This window comes from Helianthus annuus, chromosome 8 (assembly GCF_002127325.2).
Source record: "Helianthus annuus cultivar XRQ/B chromosome 8, HanXRQr2.0-SUNRISE, whole genome shotgun sequence".
Classification (NCBI taxonomy): Eukaryota; Viridiplantae; Streptophyta; class Magnoliopsida; order Asterales; family Asteraceae; genus Helianthus; species Helianthus annuus.
In genome coordinates, this window is record NC_035440.2 from 9,151,487 (window position 1) to 9,175,840 (window position 24,354).

General features: G+C 38.4%; 2 protein-coding genes and 1 long non-coding RNA gene across 3 annotated transcripts; 2 read left to right on the forward strand and 1 right to left on the reverse strand.

Annotated features, from left to right (window-relative positions):
- Window positions 1–1,244: 1,244 nt before the first annotated feature.
- On the forward strand, window positions 1,245–4,099 carry LOC110870801. The gene is made up of 3 exons (XR_002553245.2): window positions 1,245–1,420; window positions 2,581–2,670; window positions 3,938–4,099. It is a non-coding gene; the product is annotated as an uncharacterized LOC110870801 (long non-coding RNA).
- Window positions 4,100–6,442: 2,343 nt separating this feature from the next.
- On the reverse strand, window positions 6,443–7,837 carry LOC110871964 (putative fasciclin-like arabinogalactan protein 20). The gene has a single exon (XM_022120729.1). The coding sequence runs from the start codon at window positions 7,749–7,751 to the stop codon at window positions 6,699–6,701; it is 1,053 nt and encodes a 350-aa protein (XP_021976421.1). The 5' UTR covers window positions 7,752–7,837; the 3' UTR covers window positions 6,443–6,698.
- A 6,542-nt stretch (window positions 7,838–14,379) lies between these two features.
- On the forward strand, window positions 14,380–15,582 carry LOC110869516 (extensin-like). Its single transcript, XM_022118761.1, has 2 exons — window positions 14,380–15,000; window positions 15,265–15,582. The coding sequence occupies exons 1-2, from the start codon at window positions 14,380–14,382 to the stop codon at window positions 15,580–15,582; spliced, it is 939 nt and encodes a 312-aa protein (XP_021974453.1).
- Window positions 15,583–24,354: the final 8,772 nt, after the last annotated feature.

The following is a 24,354-nucleotide window of genomic DNA, read 5'->3' on the forward strand; positions in this document are numbered from 1 at the left end:
ATGTGTCGATTCATCAATTAAACTTGTAACAATAAAGAAATGATGGTGCACTAACCGAGGTTCAAGATGGAGACGGGATTGCTTGTAACGAGAAAGAGAGGCTTCGAGAGGGGAAGGTTGTCATCGGTTACCAAGGAAGAAGGAAGAGAATGCTAGGGTTTACTACTATGTGTATTTGTGAGATAATGAAACCCACGCACAACATTGTGTATGTGTGTATAACTTCGAAATAAGTGAGCCTGGCCCAACTTGGGCTCGGTCTCAAGGGAGTTGGGCTGAGAACAACCAGGTATCGTGGAGAAGGTGTTCGGCCCGTATAAGAAGTGTGCGACTCAGACGTGAAGTGTGACTAGGTTTTCTTTAATAATTGGTTCATATAATATCCAAATAACGCACATACATTCAATGAGATCAAATATAACCAAACAAGTTTAGTATAGCGTACACATAGCTACAACGTAAAATAGAACATGAAAGAAAGTGATACGCAGTAAAAGACCTTGAAATTTCGGATTGTCACATGCAATACCAATTAACATGTCATGTGACCGTTAACGTCTCAGATGTTAAAATACACACTAAAGCCTTAGGGCTTATTGAGAAAAATTATCCAAGTGCCCTTATGGGACTCTCTATAAGTAGTATTTTTTATTATGGAGTAGGTATGAACTTTAGGTATGAACTTTAAAGTTCATACCTACTCCATAATAAAAAATACTACTTTGTTTTTGGGTGTTTAATAAAAAAACCTACTTCATTTTTTGGGTGTGTTACACACTAATTGTACTTTTAAATCTATTTCTTTTGTTTATTATGAACTTAAAACCCTCAACCTGATGATATTTTTCCATCACACTTTGTTATAGCTAAATAAAAACCTTTTGGTTATTGTATGTTTCTGATTTTTAGCATATGTTGCTAGTGTTATTTATATAATAAAAAATAAATAAACGGTTCCCAAATGATTCAATTAACGTTTGACTCTGTAACATCCCAAAACCCGAATGTTTATAATTGCCATGTGTTCTTATGTGACTTAGCATGAAATAAACGACTAGGTTATTTAACCTAGTTAAGTAACGCTCCAAAAACTCGAATTACTAAATTTGCTAATGAGACCCCATGTTTAATAATATAGAATGTAGTAACTAGGTTATTATACCTAGTCAAAAGTTTAGCAAAGCAAACAAGGGAACAAACTTGAGGGACCATGTATGAACAAGGGGGAAAGTTATGTTTTATTAAATAAAATCACAACACACAACACACATACATCGTGTGTGTGTGCGTGGAATGCTCTGGAGAAGAACAAAGGGGTGCAAACCCTAGTTCTTAAGGAAGTCCAAATTGAAGGTTGAATCGAAGCTCAAAATCATGAATAAACACGAATTAATGCTCACCATCACAAGAGGATCAAAAGGTATGTCTCAAAAACTAAGATTGGTGATCTTGTAAGAAATGAGTTAGGTCTTAATCCATGAATTGGGATGAAATTAAGCATGAACATATGTTAGAATTATCATTGGAATGTGAATTATGCAAGATTTGATGTTAATTGAGATTTGGAGATGAAACCCACTTGGGTTAGTAGAAATGGCGACATGGGTATGTCACCCATGTCCAATCTTTGTTTAATTTTTGATATGATATGTTGCATGTGACCAAACTGTTAGTTATATTGAATATGGTATGAGATTGAATTGTTGTTGGTAGTTTGGATGATTGAAAACAAGAATTAGGAAGAAAAGAATGAAGGTTACTTGTACATCATGTTTAGAAACTTGTACGCATGCCAAGTGTTCGATGAAATGACTAAGTGAGTGTAGAAGGTGAAATAATATGCAAGAAAGTGGTAATTAGTTATGGAATGTGATAAAAGAGTGTTTGATAGTGAAATAACATGAGAATTGAGTTTAGATATAGTTCATTGCTAAGTATGAATTATGGTGCAATTGTAGAATTAATGAGGTTCCTAGTATGGTGCGTACATGTAAACAAGTGATCATGCGATTAAATGAGTATTTCACCATGAGTGTACCACGTGTTATAGATATGATTAATGGAAGTCGAATGTGAATTGTGAATTAATATGGTTGTTCTCTTGTATAATTTCATATGCTAACAAGAACGTGTGTGTAATGAAACGAATGTATGTGTGAGTAAATATGTATGCGTGTATGATTATGTGATTATGTGGTTGTAAGTACATTTGCATCATAAGTAGGAAATGTATATAGTGTCATATGTATAGCCTAATATGATGTAGTGAATATATGAAGTTAAGTCGGAAGTTTATACATTAAACCGTTGACTTTTGGAAGTCAACTGGACATAAGGGACATAGTTAGATTTTGACACAATTATAAGATCTTGGAACGTCATATGTTATGTGTTAAATTAATATACGTTTTATGCGTTAACATGATGGATTGTATGAGTTTGAAAGGATATGATTTGGGCGTATGCCTTATGTTTGTTAGGCTTGACTATGAAAGCTAATTGCGAGTTATGCATTCGACATGATCATTTTTATGTAAAATCATGTATACTAACAAGAATGTGATTGCGGTGACACGAAAGCATTAGGGATCATGTGGAAATGGACTCAAGCAAGAAAGACTAACGGGTCAAGAGGAGACAAGAAAGTGGATACGAAAACGGACGCTCAAGGTAAGTGAATCCCAAACTTACCCTTTTGACTTAATATGTTTTGTTATTTGGTAAATTATCTAGAAATTATGTAAGAAAGTATGAAGTAAAAGTAGTGACAGGGTTAGTCTAATGGAAGGTAGCTGAATGTGGCTAGGTAAGTTGGGAAATGCATGATATAGATCAAGCGGGTCAAACATATATGCATGAATCGTGTATCGATGATGTAATTTATGAAGTTTAAGGACCTCAAGGGATAAATTTTTAGTTAATAAGGTAGGGAAATGTTTTATGAACATTTAGAAACAAGTTTCAAGTGAAACGGATGCAAGACGAGAAAGTTATGCACATTTTAGTATTGAAATAGTGGGCTGATCTGGGCATCGCCGTAGCTTACGGTGCCCACCGTAAGCTACGGTGGATGCTGGGCCTTCCTTCTGCCGTAAGACAGTGTATTGCCACCGTAAAGTTTTGGGGCCACCGTAAGCTACGGTAGCTACCGTAGCTTACGGTGGAGGTCAGGTGCAAATTGTAAGTTATGTTTTTTCTTCGTTTTCCCTTAAGTTCGGGCCTCGTGAATTCATCCCAAGCCCCGATAAGCTTCTATAATGCACCTTAACCCTACCAAATGGCTTGATAAGCTACGGTTAAGTGTGGAACTCATCTTTAAGATCCGAAATGTACCCGTAAGTTATTTAAAAAGCGTTTAGGAAGCGTGAGTAAGAATGGAAAGGGTAAGCGTGTGTACGGAAAACAAATTAAGTATGTGGGTCAGTATATATATAGATTTAGCTTCTTCCCAAAACACTTAAGCTAATAAGTAATCATGAAGATGAGGTAGTATGTATGTATGTACGAATGTATTTATGTAATTATGTAAGTACCTGTACGTGTGAGCAAAGGTATGCACATGTGTAGTTATGATCCGTTTTATGAATGTATGATTGTATGTAGTTAAGTATGCATGTAATTATGGTTGTATATAGTTACGTATGTATGTAGGCATGTATGTGGGTAGAGATGTATGTACACAGTCAGGTATGTAATGTATGCGTAGTTTCAATATATTTAAGTATTGACGTTATTAAAAGTGTGCCTCGAGAATGATATATGGTGCAGGTACTACATTGAAGTTCGTCAAGGATTAGACGCCCGGATGGAATGACTAGACCTAGAAAGAAAACGGGACGAAAAGTATATGTGGATAGAACGTAGCAAGATTACATGATTAAGAATCTTGTATGTAAATGATGTATACTAATACTGTGAATGTATGTGGTGGGTGCAGGTTGTACGAACGACAAATTATCATCATGAGGTGTAGCGATCAAGGTCCGAGTTGCAAGATAGATTGTACGGGGATCCTGGAGTATGTAAAATGATAGACATAAGTTAGACTTTCATTTTGTAAATGAGTACGAAGGTTGCGTATATTGTAAGAAGGTTATTTTATATTGAAGTTTCAAGTAGTATAAATTGTTTTTAATGAAAGAAATTTTATGGTACGTAATTCCGCTGCGTCTTTTCAGTTAAAACGTGTTAGGGTGTTACAGACTCATTTATTGCCCTTATAATTGTCAAACTATGTAAAAAAACATATGATATACGTTTCTAGAATTTTGTATTCATTATTTCGTTGATATTAATATTATTTTCAATCTTTTAATTCTTGGAGGTGACATGCAAATTTAATGGGGGCTTCTCTATTTTGTTTTATACTTTGTAATTAACCAAACAATGATTGTAGGGAAGGCAAGTGTATAGTATGACAATTGTAGTTCTATTATTATTACTAGAAATAACACGTCGTTAAATTTAAAGATGCCACGTAGTAGTTAAACACTTTACGCCAATAAATAAAATAATGAAACTTGTCGTTACAGCTTTAATGATTTAATTTTTCAAATATATAAAATAATAATTATACTTTTCTCAACAAAATAAGTTAAAGCGATACGTTTGCATACGGTTATATCATAGTATTGTTTTGGAGAACCATCCAGTAATTAGTAAATGTTTAATTCAAATTGTAAAATCTATTTCTACTTAGGAAGTATAATATGATTCTATATGTGACTAAGAAATTGGCATGAAACCTAAATTTTGGAAGTCAAATTTACCTACAAACTAGCTCAGCTAAATGTAAATTTATAAAATTTTCACACTTGCATACTTGATAGCGCATATATAAAATTTCCACTTTGTCGAACATAATTGATAAAAGTAGAAAATACGTGTATATTGTAGAAGCCACCAAAATGTGACATATATACTTTAGGTAAGCCTCAAGGGGTATAAACGGCCGTACATAACCATGTAGCTGGTGCATGTAATTACGTAACAATACGTATTATATAAAAAGCGGGTCAAGTTATTTTACAAAGGCTTCTAATTGTAAGAAGTGTAAGAAGGATTTATAGAGTGACAAGTGTCCAATAACCTAAAACTAAACCCCCTACATCACCACCAAAACCTAAACACCCACCCCCCACCCCACCACCACCCAAAAACTTACCCCTCCCCCACCCAAAAACCTAAACCCCCCCCCCCACACCCCCCAAAAACCTAAAAAAAACCTAACCCCCCCCCCCCCCCCCCCCCCAAAACCTAAAAAAACCTAACCCCCCACCCCCCAAAAACCTAAAAAAAATCTAAAAAAGTAAACACCCACCCCCACCCAAAAACCTAAACCCCCACCCCCTCGTATCCAGATATTTTTGAAGTGTAAAGTTGGTCGAAATTACATATATGTTTTTAACTGTAGTCAATATAGTATAGTAAAACATGTATACACGTCTGAAAGTAGTTGAGAAACAAATTCAATCCCTATTTGACTCAAAATGTTTCAAAAATGAAAAATGATAAAAAGTATATAACTAGACCATGTTCCATGTATCTATCATTGATCATGTTAGGAAAGGAAATACTTATGATCAAATTAACCATGACCTCTAAGGGATCAAAGTGCAATTTAAATAATGAAAATTGCAAGTCTGTTTCTAAAGACTAGGAACTTACTGTACGAAATCAAAATGTAAAACAACAGTGAAATGAAAAAAGAAAGTTAAGAACAATCAGAGTTAGTTATTCCGTTTGAGTGAAATCACACTTAGCAATGCAAGTGAAAGTTAGAATTGTTATTGGTCACACAACTCGAAAATCTCTTAAAACAACAACGATTATATTCAAAACGGCGACAATGTCTATTTTCGATTAGAAACTAAGAACTAAATACAATTTGTTTTTTGTTTTTTTAAATATTAAGTATTATTTTTATAAATCGGCTCGGTCCCAATCCGGACCACATCCTACTGGTTTAGATTATTTCTCCAAAAAACCAGATTCAACCCGATCTGGTTTTGACAGTAGTTGACCAAATCCAATCCAGTTTGACCCAAAACCCGGTTTGTGCACCATGGACCAGAAAGCCCATTTAAGCACATTGTGGATAGCAATGGGCCTAACTGAGGAGTCTTTTGCCAGGCCTTAAACTAAGACCCAGGCCCAAATCTAGCTAGAGAGAGAGCCTAGAGGTGCACATTTTCTGTTTTTTTTTCCTCCTAAACGGGTTCCGGTTCACAAACCGGTTTGATCACTTTTACCGGTTTAGCAGCCCATCTGATTACCATATCCACCTGTATGAATGCCTATGAAGATAGTTTTCAATCTACTGGTTGAAAACCATATTCACTAGTTCACCATTAATAATCGATCGCAGAAACTGAAAAATTTAGCATATCATCTTAATTCTATATCATAAACAATCACTTATTTACCAAAATATGTAAGCAGATTTTGTACTCAACTGTCTGTTGATCATACCAACTCCATTTTCAAAAGCTTAGATCACTAATTGTCAGAAAACTCCTAATCAGATTGAAGAAACAATAACGAAAATTACAAATTCATAGAACAAGAATAAGATCACCTAACCGAATCCGAGTCGCACCTGAATCAATTACTCTACATGCATCCTTTTCAGTACAAAGTGGTTATTATATGCAATTATGCATTTACTGAGTCATGTACCTTATCTACTGAGTCAAAACTCAGAACTCAGAACGATCCGGACCAGAAGCAATCAGTTCTCTGCCGGAAGTACTCGCCGGAGTATCATCAAACGGATCTCCATCACCATCACCATCAATAGCCTCATCTACCGGTTTTGGCAACGAAACAATCTCACGAATTCCGTGAATAACAATCCAATCGCTGTAATACATGTCCGGAAAAGTAATCGGAACTTCATTCACCTTAAAACTACCACCAGATCTGTTAATTTTGATCTCAAATCCTTCCAAATACGTATCGAAACTCGTACCGTCATCGATATTGATCAGATCTCGCCACGAAACCTTACACGGCAACACATGCCGATGAAACAGAGACTGATAGTCAGGAAACCTACCGGAATAATCAACCATAACTTCATCACTAGGAGCGAAAACAGTCAAAGTAGGTTGAGTTATAAACCCTAGTAATTGCAGATTTAGAAACGAAGCCATTACAGAATAACCTCTAGATATCAACACGTTAGCGCTATCATGAAACGAGAAGTTACTGTTATCTGCAAACGACGCCGTACAGTGATCTAACCTAGCTGTTGGAACCGGAGGATCCGGAACAGTGAAATTCGGATCGAAAAAGCTTTCAATACCGAACACGATCAAGGATCCGTCGTCAAAAATCGGAGATCCGACGATTTTGACGTCGTTGATCGAGATCTGATCGGACGGTGACCGTGTAGTGACGGTGAGGAACGTACCGGAGTCAACGGTGGGGATTTTGGTGCCGTACGGTAGAGATCTGATGCTTTGAAGCGAGAACGCCATCGGAGAGAAGTGCAGTTGGAGGATTGTTAGCGACGGTTGGCCGTAGTCGGAGAAGGATGAGTCTGGTGGCGTGAAGACGGTGGCAGAGTTGTGGTGAGAGAGTAAGACGTCGGAGACGAGGTTTAGGGTTAATGACATTGCGACGTAGCCGGAATTGGAGAGAGTGTCGGCGGCGTTAGTTAGGGTTTCGGCCGGGAGTGCGGCGGTGCGGTGGAGTATAGTTATGATGGAAGCTGCCGTGAGGATTAGCAGCAGTTTGTTCATCGCCATTGATGAGTGATGTGTGATGGTGAAGTGGTGGTTGTTTGTTGGTGATTCAATACGACAGAGATGAGGGGGTTAAATGTAAAATTTAGGATTTTGGCGCTAAAATCTGTTATACTGGGACTATTTGACCTTTTCTAAATCTCTCTAATAAAAATATGTTCTTTATTGTGATTATTTAATTTGGATGAGGTTTTTTTAACAAATGTTGTTTGGTGGCTTAAAGGCGGGGCGTAAAAACATATCAAATAGCACCAATTCACACAATCGTTAGCGATCCACGTTGAAGTTGTGGCGTTGTAAAGCGAAAAAATAGACCGAAATGTAGAACATTTAAAAAATAAATAAGTCGATCTAGGACTTATGCGTTGTGACAGACCCGTCAAATGAAAACAATAGACGTTAAAACAGTGAACGACACATGGACGTTGCGCCGCGTTAACTCGCAAAATTATGAACGAAACGTAAAAACGTTGAATCACACACGTCTATGTTAACTTGTAAATTTAGTACGAAACGTAAAATGAAAATTTGGGAAGCATGAAAAGTATAAGGGACCAATGTTGAAAGTAAAAAAGTTGTGAGGTTAAATTGTAAAAGATAAAGAGTTTTGGTTAAAAGTAAAAAAAAAAGTCATTTTTGTGAGGTTAAAATTGTAAGAAACCGAAAGATAGAACATATAAAAAATAACAAAGTCGATTAATGACTCACGTCATACGACGAAGCTGTAAAAACAATACAAAGATTGAGTTGCGTATTTAGTGATGTGCTTTTCTTCCATTCCTATATGATAATCCAAGATATTTTTCACAATCTTTTATCTAAACGGATATATCTATATTCTTCACAATATTTCTATGATATCAACAAGTTCAGTCTGCTGGTTATTGGGCTATGTTTAAGCTTGTAGTTTCTACTTACTTGCCGACATAAAAACTATTTTGGGCTATTTTTAATCGTTATTGGACCAAATAATATTAACATTTTACAAGTTACAACATCAAGCCAATAAGGCCCAATTGTTGGTGTTGGACTCTTGCTCCAAGACCAAATTCAAGAAGTTTTGAAGCAGTCCAATATAGCGAAAAATACAATTTTTATTAAAGATGCATACTTCATAGGAGGTTGGTTCCGGTAGAAACCATATTTATCCTACAAACCGTAAGAACAGATCATAACACTTAAAAAAAGTTAAATTTGCACATACTAAAACAATACATACATAAAAGTAGCACCTTTTGAATTATATTAGCACATTAAAATTAATCAAGATAATTGATTTTAGCACATATGTGAAATGATATCAACACTTTTCTCTATCAGCACTTTGAAAACAAAAGGAAAATCTAAATAAAGAATTAATTGATTGTTAGCATAATTATAAGGAATTCAAGATAATTAATATTATTTAGGTTATCATTTTACCATTTATCTATAATTGGATGCCACTTTTTAAATGATTCTTACAGTTTGTATACAAAATGTAGTTTGTATTTGATCATACTCCTACTCCATAGAAATGATAAAACTAATAACCAGAAAACTCAAGTTATTGTGGAAATAGATCGATTCGGTTAATTAAGGGGCATCTTTTACAGGTAACATGAACCGAACCTACTTAATTGGTTAATCAACTTTTGGTTAGTTTATAATATCATTAAGCTAGGTTAGAGACATGTGTGTTACACATGTTAATAAATGTTTTTTAAATGTTCATTTTAGTTAACATGTTATATATTTCTTCAAAATCTATAGCTCATCAGATGTCAACACGTAACATATAATATTTAATATTTAATATGAGAAAGAGATGAGAAAATCAAATTTTTGGTGGCTTACAAAGTTGTATGTAAAGAAACTTCTCGTTACTTATGTAAAGATTAACGGGTTACTTAAAATAAATTATATTTATTAGACAATAGTTTAAGCACACGTGTATTACACAGGTTACTTAAAATAAATTATATTATTTAACAATGTTCACATAAACTTTGAAATGAATGAAACTTCTCTCGTTACTTATGTAAAGATTAAAATACAATGAACCGGAAAAAATGAATACAAAAAGATCACAAATCGTTAAAGATTTCTTTATACATCACATTTATTGTTTTATCTGTAAATTTGTCGTTTTTGTCTAACATTAGTAAATTAACTCCATCTCTGGTTTTTTCTCTTGATGAAAATGCATGGTTTTCACTTCCAAACCCTTACTTATAACTATAACTGAAACAACTTTTTAATAAAATTGTACTTACTGTACAAAAGCATTGCAACCGTGATGAGCCCGGCTCCTCCCTTAACAAGGGTCATCAAAGAAACTACCCTTGATGTTTCAATAAATCTTGTTGTAACGGATTACTAAGATGTTAGGTCTGACCAATATTATCAGAACTAAGATACTCTCTTTCTTCACCTGGGAAAAATGATAACAACCGGTCATTGATCTCATGCGCAACTTCGTTTTTAGGCGCAAGTATAGCCCTCTCACTAAAGAAATTTTCATCGTTGAAGTTTTGGAGAATTGAAGGATAAAAATAATCAGTTAAACTTAAATGGGATCAGACGTGTCATTAACTAGAAGATCTAGTAGGAAACCCGCGCGATGCAGCAGATGCGACAATTCATAACATGGCACTTGTTTTACACTCAGTTTATTAATCATTTTATGATATCCAATTACAATCAGACCCAAACATAATTGAGCTAGAACAACTCATAAAGTTTTCAACACTACCAGACATATTTGAAAACTTATGTCCTAAATTTGAACTTGATTGCTCATTTCCAGACTTATCACCAACAAGACGCTACAACGTAAAGATCTGCTCAGAAGTAAAAGGAGAACCGACAGATACATCAGACAAATTGTTTTATGTAACACCTCGAAAATTCCTGTCCAATTGAATAAAGACACGTGTCCTCCGTGACAGACATGTCAGAAAAACCGGATTTAATAAAGAGATATGTGGTAGGATTTCTAATAAAAAGGGGCGTCATGTTATTTAAAATACCTCTGAACGACCCAAGGGCGACACGTTATTAAATCACCTCTGAGCGACCCAAATTTTATAAATCCCAAGATCCTTAAATCAATTGATGATCATCTCATTCGATAACCGGTTGCTCTTGAATAAATAAAGTTTTATCTTTATTAAGGGCCATGGAATTATAGGTTGTTACTACTCCTAAATTTAATAAAATTCTTATGAATAAGAATTGTTATAAGCTTGGCCAATTTCTATAAAATTCCAAGACTCATTTCTTTGAATCTCCGTCAAAATACAAGTCCTTTATTGAGTTGATATGAATAGGAACATGTAAGAAGAAGTAGGACATGCAATGGCTGGCCTTGAAGGTCCCACATCTGAAAAGAAATGCATGTTTCGAGTTTTGTGGTTGCATGGTCAAGACTTAAAAGTTTGCAAACTTTTGTCTTCTGGCCATCGCTTACGGACCGCAAGGCCCTTGGCTTACGGTCCGTAAGCAGGGTACCTGGGAATGTTCCGCATGGATCGGTTACGGACCGCAAAGCCTTAGGCTTACGGTCCGTAAGGTGGGCACCTGAACCATGTTTCAGTAAAGTCGGTTACGTACCATAACCCCTGTAGCTTACAGTCCGCAAGAGGTCCTTACGGACCGTAAGGCCTCAAGCTTACGGTCCGTAAGATCGTCGCTGGCAGTAAGTTTTGGACAGCTGCCTGTCCAATGCATTTAACCGACTTAAAACGTAACATTTCGATTCTATGGGCTTTCTAGGCAGTATATAGACCCATAGGGACATCTGGGATGATCTTGTAACTATCCTAGAGTTGCTTGGCAAGATCCTAAGGCATCTAGTTCACTATATAAAGAGTTCAAGTGTGTTCTTTGAAACTTGCTCATGTGGAACATTTGGCTAAAGACTTTCTGGAGCTCCTCTGGTCACCAACACATTTTCTTAGGCTCTCTAATCCATCTTAGGACTCTTGTAAGTGTCCTTAACCATCTCTAATCCTTTCTAGCTTAGCTAATTAAGTAAAAGTCAAACCGTCGTAATTAAGGTTTGACTTCATGATTAAGCATAATGTGCTTTGTCTAATCACGAATTAAAGATACCTTTAGGAAGGTAATTAAGTGGGTAACAAACCCTTAAAAGGGTGTTTCCAGATTCCCACTCTAAGCATGCTAATTGTCGAGTCAAAGCTAATTATAAAAAGTCAACAGAATGCTAAATTTCAAATTAACGCATAATTAGCAATGTAGGTTGAATGTAACCTGTTTGAACATTAATATAACTTGGTAATAAGTATAAGAACATGTTCCAACATGTTCAACTCGACAATTTTCTGTTTAGACCCGGTTCGGAACCGAAAGTCGCATAAGTTTGACTTTCGCTTTGACCTTCAGTTCTGACCCGTTTTAGTCAAGATTAAAAATACCTTAGAACTTCTTTTGAACCTATTAACATGTTAGTATGTCCTCCTGTGATTATACAATGTGGTTCATTAGATATCTTGTTCATATGCATGTTTCCATTAAATGCCCATATGTTGACCATTATGCCCGAATGTCCAAAAATTATAATTTTTGAAAATGTAAAGGGGTAGACACCTTAGTTACTGAAATATAAAGTTGTCCCCAAAATTTGACATCAGTTTGAGGTCTAGATTAAGAGGTATGCTCGTTAGCGTAACTAGAAGCTTTCTTAATAAATAATTAGCGTATTCAACGCATAACCTATCTAAACCCGAATTTTATACCAAAACTTTATACCCACTGTTATATAATAATATTTTGGGAATTTTAAAGATTTTTATTAATTTTTAGGCTGAGCATAACTAGAGGTTCTAAGCTTATTTCGGCTTATGACAGTTTTACCCTTTACGGTCATAAAATGAGTTTTACATAACCTTTTGACCCCAAACCTTTTCCTACTGATTTGTTATATTAAATATGATATTTTGAGCCTTCTGGAAATATAAAAATATCAGCTTTCCTTTTAAAACCCGGAAATGGCTCCAAATTGCCCTTTTTAGGCATTTTTACGACATAGTATATGTCAGAACGAGTTTATATATAAAAGGTCTAATACCTACTGATATATTTTATAAAAATATATATTATAACAGTAGACTAAAGTTGGAAACTCAGATTTTCCGTTTTTATTCTTTTAGCCTATGTAAAATTACCAAAATGCCCTTATGAGGCGTAATTGGCGTATAAAAACATTTGGGGCATATTTGGACATACCTTACTGATATTACAATATATTTGGTGCATATAATCTCAGGAAAACTTGCATATTACTTATATGGTTACTTGTTACGCACTTTCGCGTTCGGATCGGCTTATGTGACTAGTTCACGCATATTAGCCGAAACGGGTCAAACCATATCATCTAAGTCTCAAAATTCAGAATGTGTTTAGTTTACCCATATTATACAAGTATCCAAGCTTGTAGGGTCTAAATCACATTCCTTCCCGGTTTTCGCATTCCTCGCGATTAAACTATATTTATTCTTCGAAACTAACCGGTCTAAGCTTAGGCTATGTTAAAAGACCCGATAGGATTCTAATAGGTTATTATAACCTTCGTTCCAGAATAGGAGCCCAGTAAAAGACACGTGCATTTTTAAAATTGTGGTTATACTTGCTCAGGTAAATACTTTTAACTTATTTTCCCTTATACGGGCTTGGGGGTACGGTATATAAAATACCGCTTGGTCGGGCGATTGACCCCATCTCATTAGTGGTTGGGTATTATCAATGGGACCCGTTTAAAAACTTGGTGTTGTTTGTTTTTATGCCTTTGGGAGCTTAATGACCATGTCCCGGATATCCTTGGCATCATTTTTGGCCACGACCTTGACACCCGGGTGTAGGCGTACACCCGGTATTATGTCCATTATTTTTAAGGTATTAACGTTGGCTTCCCGCCGCGGACTTATACCATGTGGTGTGTCATTTAACCTTAAACCCGATACGACTCGGGCGACTGAACGGTTAACAAACATGTAAATCTTTTACAAGTTTAACTCTGTTTAATTATTCCCAAGTTATAAAATGTTTTGTGCCTTGTGCATTTAAAACCAATTTTTAAATATTTTCAAAATGAGTCAGTTAAATTGTATTTACCAGTGCAAACTGACGTATTTTCCCCAAAAAGATTAAGTGCAGGTGCTATACGAAATAGGCTGGTTTCTCCTTAGCATCGTAGAGTCTCGCAAGCTTTTGGGATGCATATATCTGTTGAATAATTTCCTTCTTTTTATTTTCGATCCGCCTGTGGATCTATTTTGACTGGTTGTGATACTTGATATTACAATTAATAGTTGAAATAAATCTAATTTTCATTTGCTTCCGCTGTGCATTATAACTTGTGTTGTTTGACATATGATGATATCAACTACGTCACGTAATCCCCCACCGGGCCCACCGGAGACACGTGGAAATTAGGGGTGTGACAGGTTGGTATCAGAGCCAACACTGAGTGAATTACACACTAGCCTTTTGTGTTTAATCTCAGTGCACAAATTGCACATTCTTCGAGTTCCAAGTCTAGACATTGAACATAGGACAAACTCTGAATTGTTTTATTTTTGAGTCTTTTATTATATTGTTGTTGTTGTCTGATTATCGTATGCAGGTCGTCATGCCACCCAGATTCCTTCGCGGTAGAGGCAAAGGACCCGTGTCAGGTCATGATCACGAGGCCGGGCCGTCGCATCGACGTACTCCTTCCATCACCATGAGCACCAGCCCGCAAGAGCCATGGAAGCTCTATATTGAACCTGGAAGGCGATCAGTATCCCTTAGCTCCTCTCCTTCGTACCAACACTCATTTGGGCCCCATTCAGAAAACGAGCCCAACAACCAGCCGCCAGCTTTCATACCTTTACAGAGATCCAACTCTCATCATTCTTTTAGCGACCCAACACCCGTTTTCCAAAGCCGATTTAACCCGGCTAACCTTCTGCCAGAACCCGTGGGTTTTAACCCACTTGGACCGGAAGACCACTTTTCAGGGGAAAACGACATGGATGAGGATACTGACCCCGTGGAGCCTGCATCAGGAACGCCGAATCATCCCATTGAGATCTCAGATGGGTCATCATTCCATGGATCGCCATACCGCGGACCGGACAGTTTTATGGAGAAATTCAATCAGTATGATTGGTATTTCACCCCGTCTGAGCACTCGCATCACGAGCAGCAACAGGATCCTTCGGTGGGTCATCAATTTGTGGCAGTCACGCCGCCGCCACCACCGCCAGTAGAGCAGCAGCCGCCTCCGGAGCCACCGAGGCGAAGAAGGTCGAACGCACGGATGTCCGTGCGAGGTGGAGTTCGGATTAGTACTCCCCAGCCATCAAGTGGCAGCCATTATCCGCCACTTCAGGAGGAAGAGGACCCATAATATGGTGGTCCGTCAAGCCCTATACCAGATGTTAACTCAGTACCTGTGGTACCACCTTTGGGTTTCGATAACCCGATTCCTGCGTATGCTGGGTCAGCGGCATACAACCCATTCGAGCAGCCGGCGCACACCCACTACAACTACAACTACGGTTATGCGGAGGTAGATCCGTACCAAGTAGCTCGGGACTACAATGCCCTTCATCCTGAAGGAACATATGGAGGGCCATGGACTACTGGTTACCCGACTTATGGGTACCAGCATCAGCCACCTCCTCCACCGGTGTATCAGCCGCCACAGCCACAGATTCAGCAGGAAGTCCTTGAGAGGCTAAACCAAGTTGAACAAGAAGTTCGTGAAGACCGCAGAGAGCGGCAAGGTTTCTTCAAAGGGTTGTCAGACTTGCTTAAGGGGAAGTCGAAAAGGAGGGGTCATTGAAAACCTTGATTATTTTATTTATGTTGTCATTCAGTCCCTGCATGGACTTGTTATTCCAGTATTCAGCTCCTGCATGAGCATGTGGTTTGTATTCCGCTCCTGCGTGAGCAAGTTTGGTTAGTTAACCCCTGCGTGGGTTTGTTCTTGTTTCCCGCCCCTGCGTGGGCATTTTTATTTATTTTTAGTAGAAGTCCCGTTTGGGCAATTGTTGTACTGTTTTAAAACAATTGGTGAGATGTTTTAATTAAGTTTTTCATTTTATTGCATGCATAAATTATGAAAATAAATGAAATATTTAAAAAGGATCTGCCATTATAATTAATTGGTAAAATCTAAAGTGAACAAAGACCTAGCTTTATAAAACAAGGCCAAGATGGTAGTTCCATAATTAAGTTAAGATCCATAATTAACATCTCAATTTAGGACTATTCTACGTTAATTACTAAAAGAATCTTAGAGGTAAAACCTAGCCTTTGTGTTATTCAAACCTGGCCAAGATGGTATAACCCACATAATAGATTCCAATTATTAACATCTAGTATGTTAATGCGCTTGGCAAACTGTGAATCAGTAAAGTCACACAGGCCATGTATATTTGGGTTAATTTTAAATTCCCTTAAAATTATTTAACCACTTCTTTGAAAGTGAAGTGCCTGTGGGCAATAATTAAATGTCCTCCGTGACTAAGGACAGTGGTAGCTCATGACTCCCTGTTAATTAATGGTAGCGAACTATGATTCGACCTAAAACACCTAGATACTGTAAAATCTTGGTTATTAAATATCTTAACTGTCTTTGTGACTAGGCCTTATGTGCTAATAATAAAGTATTATAGGATAATAACAACATCCTAATGTTTTAATAAATTAACCTAAAATGGCAATTTAAAACCTTGGTTAATAAAACATAAAATACTATAAAAAGCCTTTAAGTGAAAATCTTGTCTATTAATTATATGTAGCGTTGAAGCTACATGACCAGATCAGAGGAAGCCAATAGCCATCCGGTTGAGAACCGTGATGATGCAAAGTTCCTAGTGACCAGTGCCGAATTAAAAGCAATTGTGAATGAAGCAGTTGAGAAAGCCTTAGCGCGACAGTACAGTGAGTACAGTGAAACCCACAGTAGAAATCTGTCTGCACCACATGCAAAACCAAAGAATCATTCTGAGATTCGCAACAAGCCGCCACCTACTCCTCCCAAACCTAAGAAAGATGAGGATCGTCATTCCTCAAATGAAAACAGTGTTCACCCCAAGAAGCTTGTGGTTGATGAAGCCCCACGTGCTAAGGGTTGCACGTACAAGTATTTCGTGTCATGTAAACCTCGAGAGTTTACAGGAGAGAAAGGGGCAGTTGACTGTATGACATGGCTTGATGAGATTGAGACAGTGGTAGACATCAGTGGATGTGCTGAGAGGGATATGGTTAAGTTTGCATCCCAGTCTTTCAAAGGTGAGGCTCTAGCCTGGTGGGGAGCATTGATCCAGGCTTCTGGAAAAGCTACCCTGTACAGTATGTCTTGGGAGCAGTTTGTTGCTCTTATAAAGGAAAACTACTGCCCTCAGCATGAGGTTGAGCGTATTGAATCCGATTTCCTATCCTTGGTTATGAAGAACCTTGATTGCCAAGCATACCTCACCAGTTTCAACACCCTATCCAGATTGGTTCCTTATCTGGTAACTCCTAAACCAAAAAGGATCGCGCGTTTTATTGGGGGTTTGGCCCCAGAGATCAAGGCCAGTGTGAAGGCCTTGCGACCTGTTACATTCCGATCTGTCACCGACTTATCTCTGTCTCTCACTCAGGATGCAGCGAGACAGAGATCTTTGAGAAATGTAGAGTCTGACAAGAGGAAACGTGAAGATGATAATTCACGTAGATCGAGCAAGAAGCATAGGGGAAACCATGACGGTAAGAAGGGCTCTAAGACCAGGAGGGACGAGCATCGGTCGGGCGATAAGCCCAAGTGCAAGACATGTCAAAAGCACCACTTTGGAAGGTGCAGGTTTGAACAGAAATCCCAGTCTAAGATGTGTGGGATATGCAAGTCTTCTGAACACCGGACTCTTGAATGCAAGAAGTTAAAGGATGCAACTTGTTTCAGTTGCAATGAGAAGGGGCACATCAAGACTAACTGCCCGAAGAATGCCAAGAAGGCAGAAGAAGGAAAGAAGACCAATGCCAGGGTCTTTCAAATGAATGTTCAAGAAGCCATCCAGAACGATAACGTCATAACTAGTACGTTTCTCATTAATGACGTTTTCGCAAGAGTATTATTTGATTCTGGGGCAGATAAGTCTTTTGTGGATAGTAAATTCTGTGAGCTGTTAGGATTGCCTGTTAAAGCCCTTAGTGCTAAGTATGAGGTAGAGTTAGCAGATGGTACCTTAGAAACAGTCTCGACTGTGTTAGATGGATGTGCTATATCCATTAGGAACCACTCTTTTCCTCTATCCCTGCTACCCTTCAAATTAGCCGGTTTCGATGTAGTATTGGGCATGGATTGGTTATCGCATAACCAAGCCCAGATTGTATGCAGTAGAAGGCAAGTAATAATCAAGACTCCATCTGGTGAATCTCTCACCATTCAAGGAGATACGCGTCATGGATTGCCTAAGCAGATGTCTATGCTCAAGGCGTCCCAATGTTTGAAGAATGGTTATGTCATTTATATGGCACAAGTAACCATTGATGAGCAAAAGCCCAAGATTGAAGATATCCCCGTTATATCCGAATACCCTGAAGTCTTTCCAGAAGAACTGCCTGGTTTCCCACCAGACAGGCAAGTGGAATTCAAAATCGATATCGTTCCTGGAGCTGCACCTATTGCTAGAGCGCCTTATAGGCTAGCGCCAACGGAAATGAAGGAATTGAGAACGCAGCTAGACGATTTGCTAGCCAAAGGTTTCATTAGACCTAGTTCGTCTCCCTGGGGAGCACCGATTTTATTCGTCAAGAAGAAAGATGGTTCGATGCGTCTATGTATCGATTACCGAGAGCTCAACAAAGTTACCATTAAGAATAGGTATCCTCTACCCAGGATCGACGATCTATTCGATCAACTTCAAGGGGCAAGCTACTTCTCCAAGATCGACCTGAGATCGGGATATCATCAGTTGAAGGTTAAAGAAGAAGACGTGCACAAGATTGCGTTTAGGACTCGTTATGGCCACTACGAGTTCCTAATGATGCCTTTCGGGCTCACAAACGCACCTGCCGCATTCATGGATCTCATGAATCACGTTTGCAAACCCTACTTGGATAAATTCGTCATCGTCTTCATTGACGACATTCTCATTTATTCCAAGAGTAAAGCTGATCACGAGAAGCACCTCCGCAGTATTCTAAAGCTACTTCATCAAGAAAAGCTGTATGCAAAGTTTTCCAAATGTGAGTTTTGGTTGAGAGAAGTCCAATTTCTTGGACATGTGGTTAGTGAGCGTGGTATTCAAGTGGATCCCGCTAAAGTTGAAGCTGTCATGAATTGGCAGGAGCCAAAGACGCCTACGGAAATCCGCAGTTTCCTAGGTTTAGCTGGATACTACAGGAGATTCATCGAAAATTTCTCAAGAATTGCAGCACCCCTAACTTTGCTGACTCGCAAGAATAGCAAGTTCAATTGGGGACCTAAGCAGCAAGAGTCATTCGATACTTTGAAGCAGAAATTAAGTAACGCTCCCGTGTTGACGTTACCTGATGGGATTGATGAATTTGTAGTATATTGTGATGCATCACACACCGGGATGGGTTGTGTGTTGATGCAGAAAGGCAAGGTCATTGCCTACGCTTCGCGACAATTGAAAGTGCACGAGAAGAATTACACCACTCATGATTTGGAATTGGGTGCCGTTGTATTTGCACTAAAATTGTGGAGGCACTATTTGTATGGCACTAAATGTGTGATCTATTCTGATCACAAAAGCCTTCAGCACCTGTTCAACCAGAAAGAATTAAACATGAGGCAGCGACGTTGGATGGAAACTCTAAATGACTATGATTGTGAAATAAGATACCATCCCGGCAAGGCCAATGTAGTCGCAGATGCCCTAAGCAGGAAGGAAAGGATAAAGCCAATCAGAATCAATGCCAAAAGCATTGAGGTCAGGAATAGTCTGCATGAAAGGTTGTTAGCTGCACAGAAGGAAGCAGTGCTAGAAGCTAACTACCCTAATGAGAAGCTAGGAGTGACTGAAGAACAGTTATCCTATGGCAAAGACGGAATCCTGAGGTTGAATGGAAGAATATGGGTTCCTATTTTTGGAGGTCTTCATGACGTCATCCTAAAGGAAGCCCACAGTTCCAAATATTCCGTCCATCCTGGAGCGGACAAGATGTATCAGGATGTAAAGACAAATTACTGGTGGATAGGCTTGAAAAAGTCTATAGCCACCCATGTGGCTAAATGTCTGACGTGCGCTCAAGTTAAAGCTGAGCATCAGAAACCGTCAGGTTTGCTGCAACAACCTGAGATTCCCACCTGGAAATGGGAAATGGTAACAATGGATTTCATTACCAAGTTGCCTAAGACGCCGAAGGGAAATGACACTATTTGGGTGATAGTTGATCGACTGACTAAGTCAGCTCATTTCCTACCCATTAGAGAAACTTTCAGTTCTGACATGCTAGCCCAACTGTACGTGGATAAGATAGTAGCCCTGCATGGCGTACCAGTATCCATCATCTCTGATAGGGATACCAGATATACATCTCACTTCTGGAAAAGTTTCCAAAGGTCACTGGGTACGCAGCTAAATTTTAGTACAGCTTATCATCCTCAGACGGATGGGCAAAGTGAGCGTACTATTCAAACCCTGAAGGACATGCTTCGAGCATGCGTGATTGACTTAGGCGGAAGTTGGGATAGACACCTGCCTCTGATCGAGTTCTCATACAATAATACATCGGATCCACGGAGCGGTAAATAGTCCGTACTTGCCTTGATGGAAGTTTGCTTAGGAATGGGTGTGCGCGTCCAGGTGTACCTGAACCTACAGGGAAAGGAAATCCACCCATCAGGTAAAATGAGTTTGGTTATTAAGGCTGCGCCTTTTGAGGCACTATACGGTAGGAAGTGCAGAACACCCATTTGTTGGGCAGAGGTAGGAGACGTTCAAGTATCAGGACCCGAATTAGTCCTGGAGACGACTGACAAAGTTACCCAAATCACTGAGCACCTAAAAGCTGCCCGTGATAGGCAAAGAAGCTATGCCGATGGTAAGCGAAAGTCCCTCAAGTTTGAGGTTGGCGATAAGGTTTCGCTCAAGGTATCACCTTGGAAAGGGGTAATGAGATTTGGCAAGAAAGGTAAGTTAAGCCCAAGATACATTGGACCATTTGAGATCATCGAATGTGTAGGATCAGTGGCTTATAAGTTGAACTTACCAGAAGAGCTTAGTGGTATTCACAATGTGTTCCACATCTGCAATTTGAAGAAGTGTCTGGCTGATGAATCGCTAGTCATACCGCATACAGATGTGCATATTGATGAAAGCTTGAAGTTTATAGAAAAACCTGTGTCGATTGAGGACCGACAGGTAAAGAAGCTTCGAAGGAAGCACGTACCCATTGTCAAGGTTAAATGGGAGGGTCGCAGAGGTCCTGATTATACGTGGGAGTTAGAATCCACAATGAAGGAGAAATACCCTCAATTGTTTCAATAAATCTCGAGGTCGAGATTTCTTTTAAGGGGGTGAGGATGTAACACCTCGAAAATTCCTGTCCAATTGAATAAAGACACGTGTCCTCCGTGACAGACATGTCAGAAAAACCGGATTTAATAAAGAGATATGTGGTAGGATTTCTAATAAAAAGGGGCGTCATGTTATTTAAAATACCTCTGAACGACCCAAGGGCGACACGTTATTAAATCACCTCTGAGCGACCCAAATTTTATAAATCCCAAGATCCTTAAATCAATTGATGATCATCTCATTCGATAACCGGTTGCTCTTGAATAAATAAAGTTTTATCTTTATTAAGGGCCATGGAATTATAGGTTGTTACTACTCCTAAATTTAATAAAATTCTTATGAATAAGAATTGTTATAAGCTTGGCCAATTTCTATAAAATTCCAAGACTCATTTCTTTGAATCTCCGTCAAAATACAAGTCCTTTATTGAGTTGATATGAATAGGAACATGTAAGAAGAAGTAGGACATGCAATGGCTGGCCTTGAAGGTCCCACATCTGAAAAGAAATGCATGTTTCGAGTTTTGTGGTTGCATGGTCAAGACTTAAAAGTTTGCAAACTTTTGTCTTCTGGCCATCGCTTACGGACCGCAAGGCCCTTGGCTTACGGTCCGTAAGCAGGGTACCTGGGAATGTTCCGCATGGATCGGTTACGGACCGCAAAGCCTTAGGCTTACGGTCCGTAAGGTGGGCACCTGAACCATGTTTCAGTAAAGTCGGTTACGGACCGTAACCCCTGTAGCTTACAGTCCGCAAGAGGTCCTTACGGACCGTAAGGCCTCAAGCTTACGGTCCGTAAGACCGTCGCTGGCAGTGAGTTTTGGACAGCTGCCTGTCCAATGCATTTAACCGACTTAAAACGTAACATTTCGATTCTATGGGCTTTCTAGGCAGTATATAGACCCATAGGGACATCTGGGATGATCTTGTAACTATCCTAGAGTTGCTTGGCAAGATCCTAAGGCATCTAGTTCACTATATAAAGAGTTCAAGTGTGTTCTTTGAAACTTGCTCATGTGGAACATTTGGCTAAAGACTTTCTGGAGCTCCTCTGGTCACCAACACATTTTCTTAGGCTCTCTAATCCATCTTAGGACTCTTGTAAGTGTCCTTAACCATCTCTAATCCTTTCTAGCTTAGCTAATTAAGTAAAAGTCAAACCGTCGTAATTAAGGTTTGACTTCGTGATTAAGCATAATGTGCTTTGTCTAATCACGAATTAAAGATACCTTTAGGAAGGTAATTAAGTGGGTAACAAACCCTTAAAAGGGTGTTTCCAGATTCCCACTCTAAGCATGCTAATTGTCGAGTCAAAGCTAATTATAAAAAGTCAACAGAATGCTAAATTTCAAATTAACGCATAATTAGCAATGTAGGTTGAATGTAACCTGTTTGAACATTAATATAACTTGGTAATAAGTATAAGAACATGTTCCAACATGTTCAACTCGACAATTTTCTGTTTAGACCCGGTTCGGAACCGAAAGTCGCATAAGTTTGACTTTCGCTTTGACCTTCAGTTCTGACCCGTTTTAGTCAAGATTAAAAATACCTTAGAACTTCTTTTGAACCTATTAACATGTTAGTATGTCCTCCTGTGATTATACAATGTGGTTCATTAGATATCTTGTTCATATGCATGTTTCCATTAAATGCCCATATGTTGACCATTATGCCCGAATGTCCAAAAATTATAATTTTTGAAAATGTAAAGGGGTAGACACCTTAGTTACTGAAATATAAAGTTGTCCCCAAAATTTGACATCAGTTTGAGGTCTAGATTAAGAGGTATGCTCGTTAGCGTAACTAGAAGCTTTCTTAATAAATAATTAGCGTATTCAACGCATAACCTATCTAAACCCGAATTTTATACCAAAACTTTATACCCACTGTTATATAATAATATTTTGGGAATTTTAAAGATTTTTATTCATTTTTAGGCTGAGCATAACTAGAGGTTCTAAGCTTATTTCGGCTTACTTGTTACGCACTTTCGCGTTCGGATCGGCTTATGTGACTAGTTCACGCATATTAGCCGAAACGGGTCAAACCATATCATCTAAGTCTCAAAATTCAGAATGTGTTTAGTTTACCCATATTATACAAGTATCCAAGCTTGTAGGGTCTAAATCACATTCCTTCCCGGTTTTCGCATTCCTCGCGATTAAACTATATTTATTCTTCGAAACTAACCGGTCTAAGCTTAGGCTATGTTAAAAGACCCGATAGGATTCTAATAGGTTATTATAACCTTCGTTCCAGAATAGGAGCCCAGTAAAAGACACGTGCATTTTTAAAATTGTGGTTATACTTGCTCAGGTAAATACTTTTAACTTATTTTCCCTTATACGGGCTTGGGGGTACGGTATATAAAATACCGCTTGGTCGGGCGATTGACCCCATCTCATTAGTGGTTGGGTATTATCAATGGGACCCGTTTAAAAACTTGGTGTTGTTTGTTTTTATGCCTTTGGGAGCTTAATGACCATGTCCCGGATATCCTTGGCATCATTTTTGGCCACGACCTTGACACCCGGGTGTAGGCGTACACCCGGTATTATGTCCATTATTTTTAAGGTATTAACGTTGGCTTCCCGCCGCGGACTTATACCATGTGGTGTGTCATTTAACCTTAAACCCGATACGACTCGGGCGACTGAACGGTTAACAAACATGTAAATCTTTTACAAGTTTAACTCTGTTTAATTATTCCCAAGTTATAAAATGTTTTGTGCCTTATGCATTTAAAACCAATTTTTAAATATTTTCAAAATGAGTCAGTTAAATTGTATTTACCAGTGCAAACTGACGTATTTTCCCCAAAAAGATTAAGTGCAGGTGCTATACGAAATAGGCTGGTTTCTCCTTAGCATCGTAGAGTCTCGTAAGCTTTTGGGATGCATATATCTGTTGAATAATTTCCTTCTTTTTATTTTCGATCCGCCTGTGGATCTATTTTGACTGGTTGTGATACTTGATATTACAATTAATAGTTGAAATAAATCTAATTTTCATTTGCTTCCGCTGTGCATTATAACTTGTGTTGTTTGACATATGATGATATCAACTACGTCACGTAAT

Excerpts from the sequence above, each read along its gene's own strand:
- LOC110871964 (XM_022120729.1), bottom strand. The coding sequence starts at position 7,751 with ATGGCGATGAACAAACTGCTGCTAATCCTCACGGCAGCTTCCATCATA.
- LOC110869516 (XM_022118761.1), top strand. The coding sequence starts at position 14,380 with ATGCCACCCAGATTCCTTCGCGGTAGAGGCAAAGGACCCGTGTCAGGT. Across the intron at positions 15,001-15,264 it reads CGCCGCCGCCACCACCGCCA|CCGGCGCACACCCACTACAA; the intron begins GTAGAGCAGCAG and ends CCATTCGAGCAG.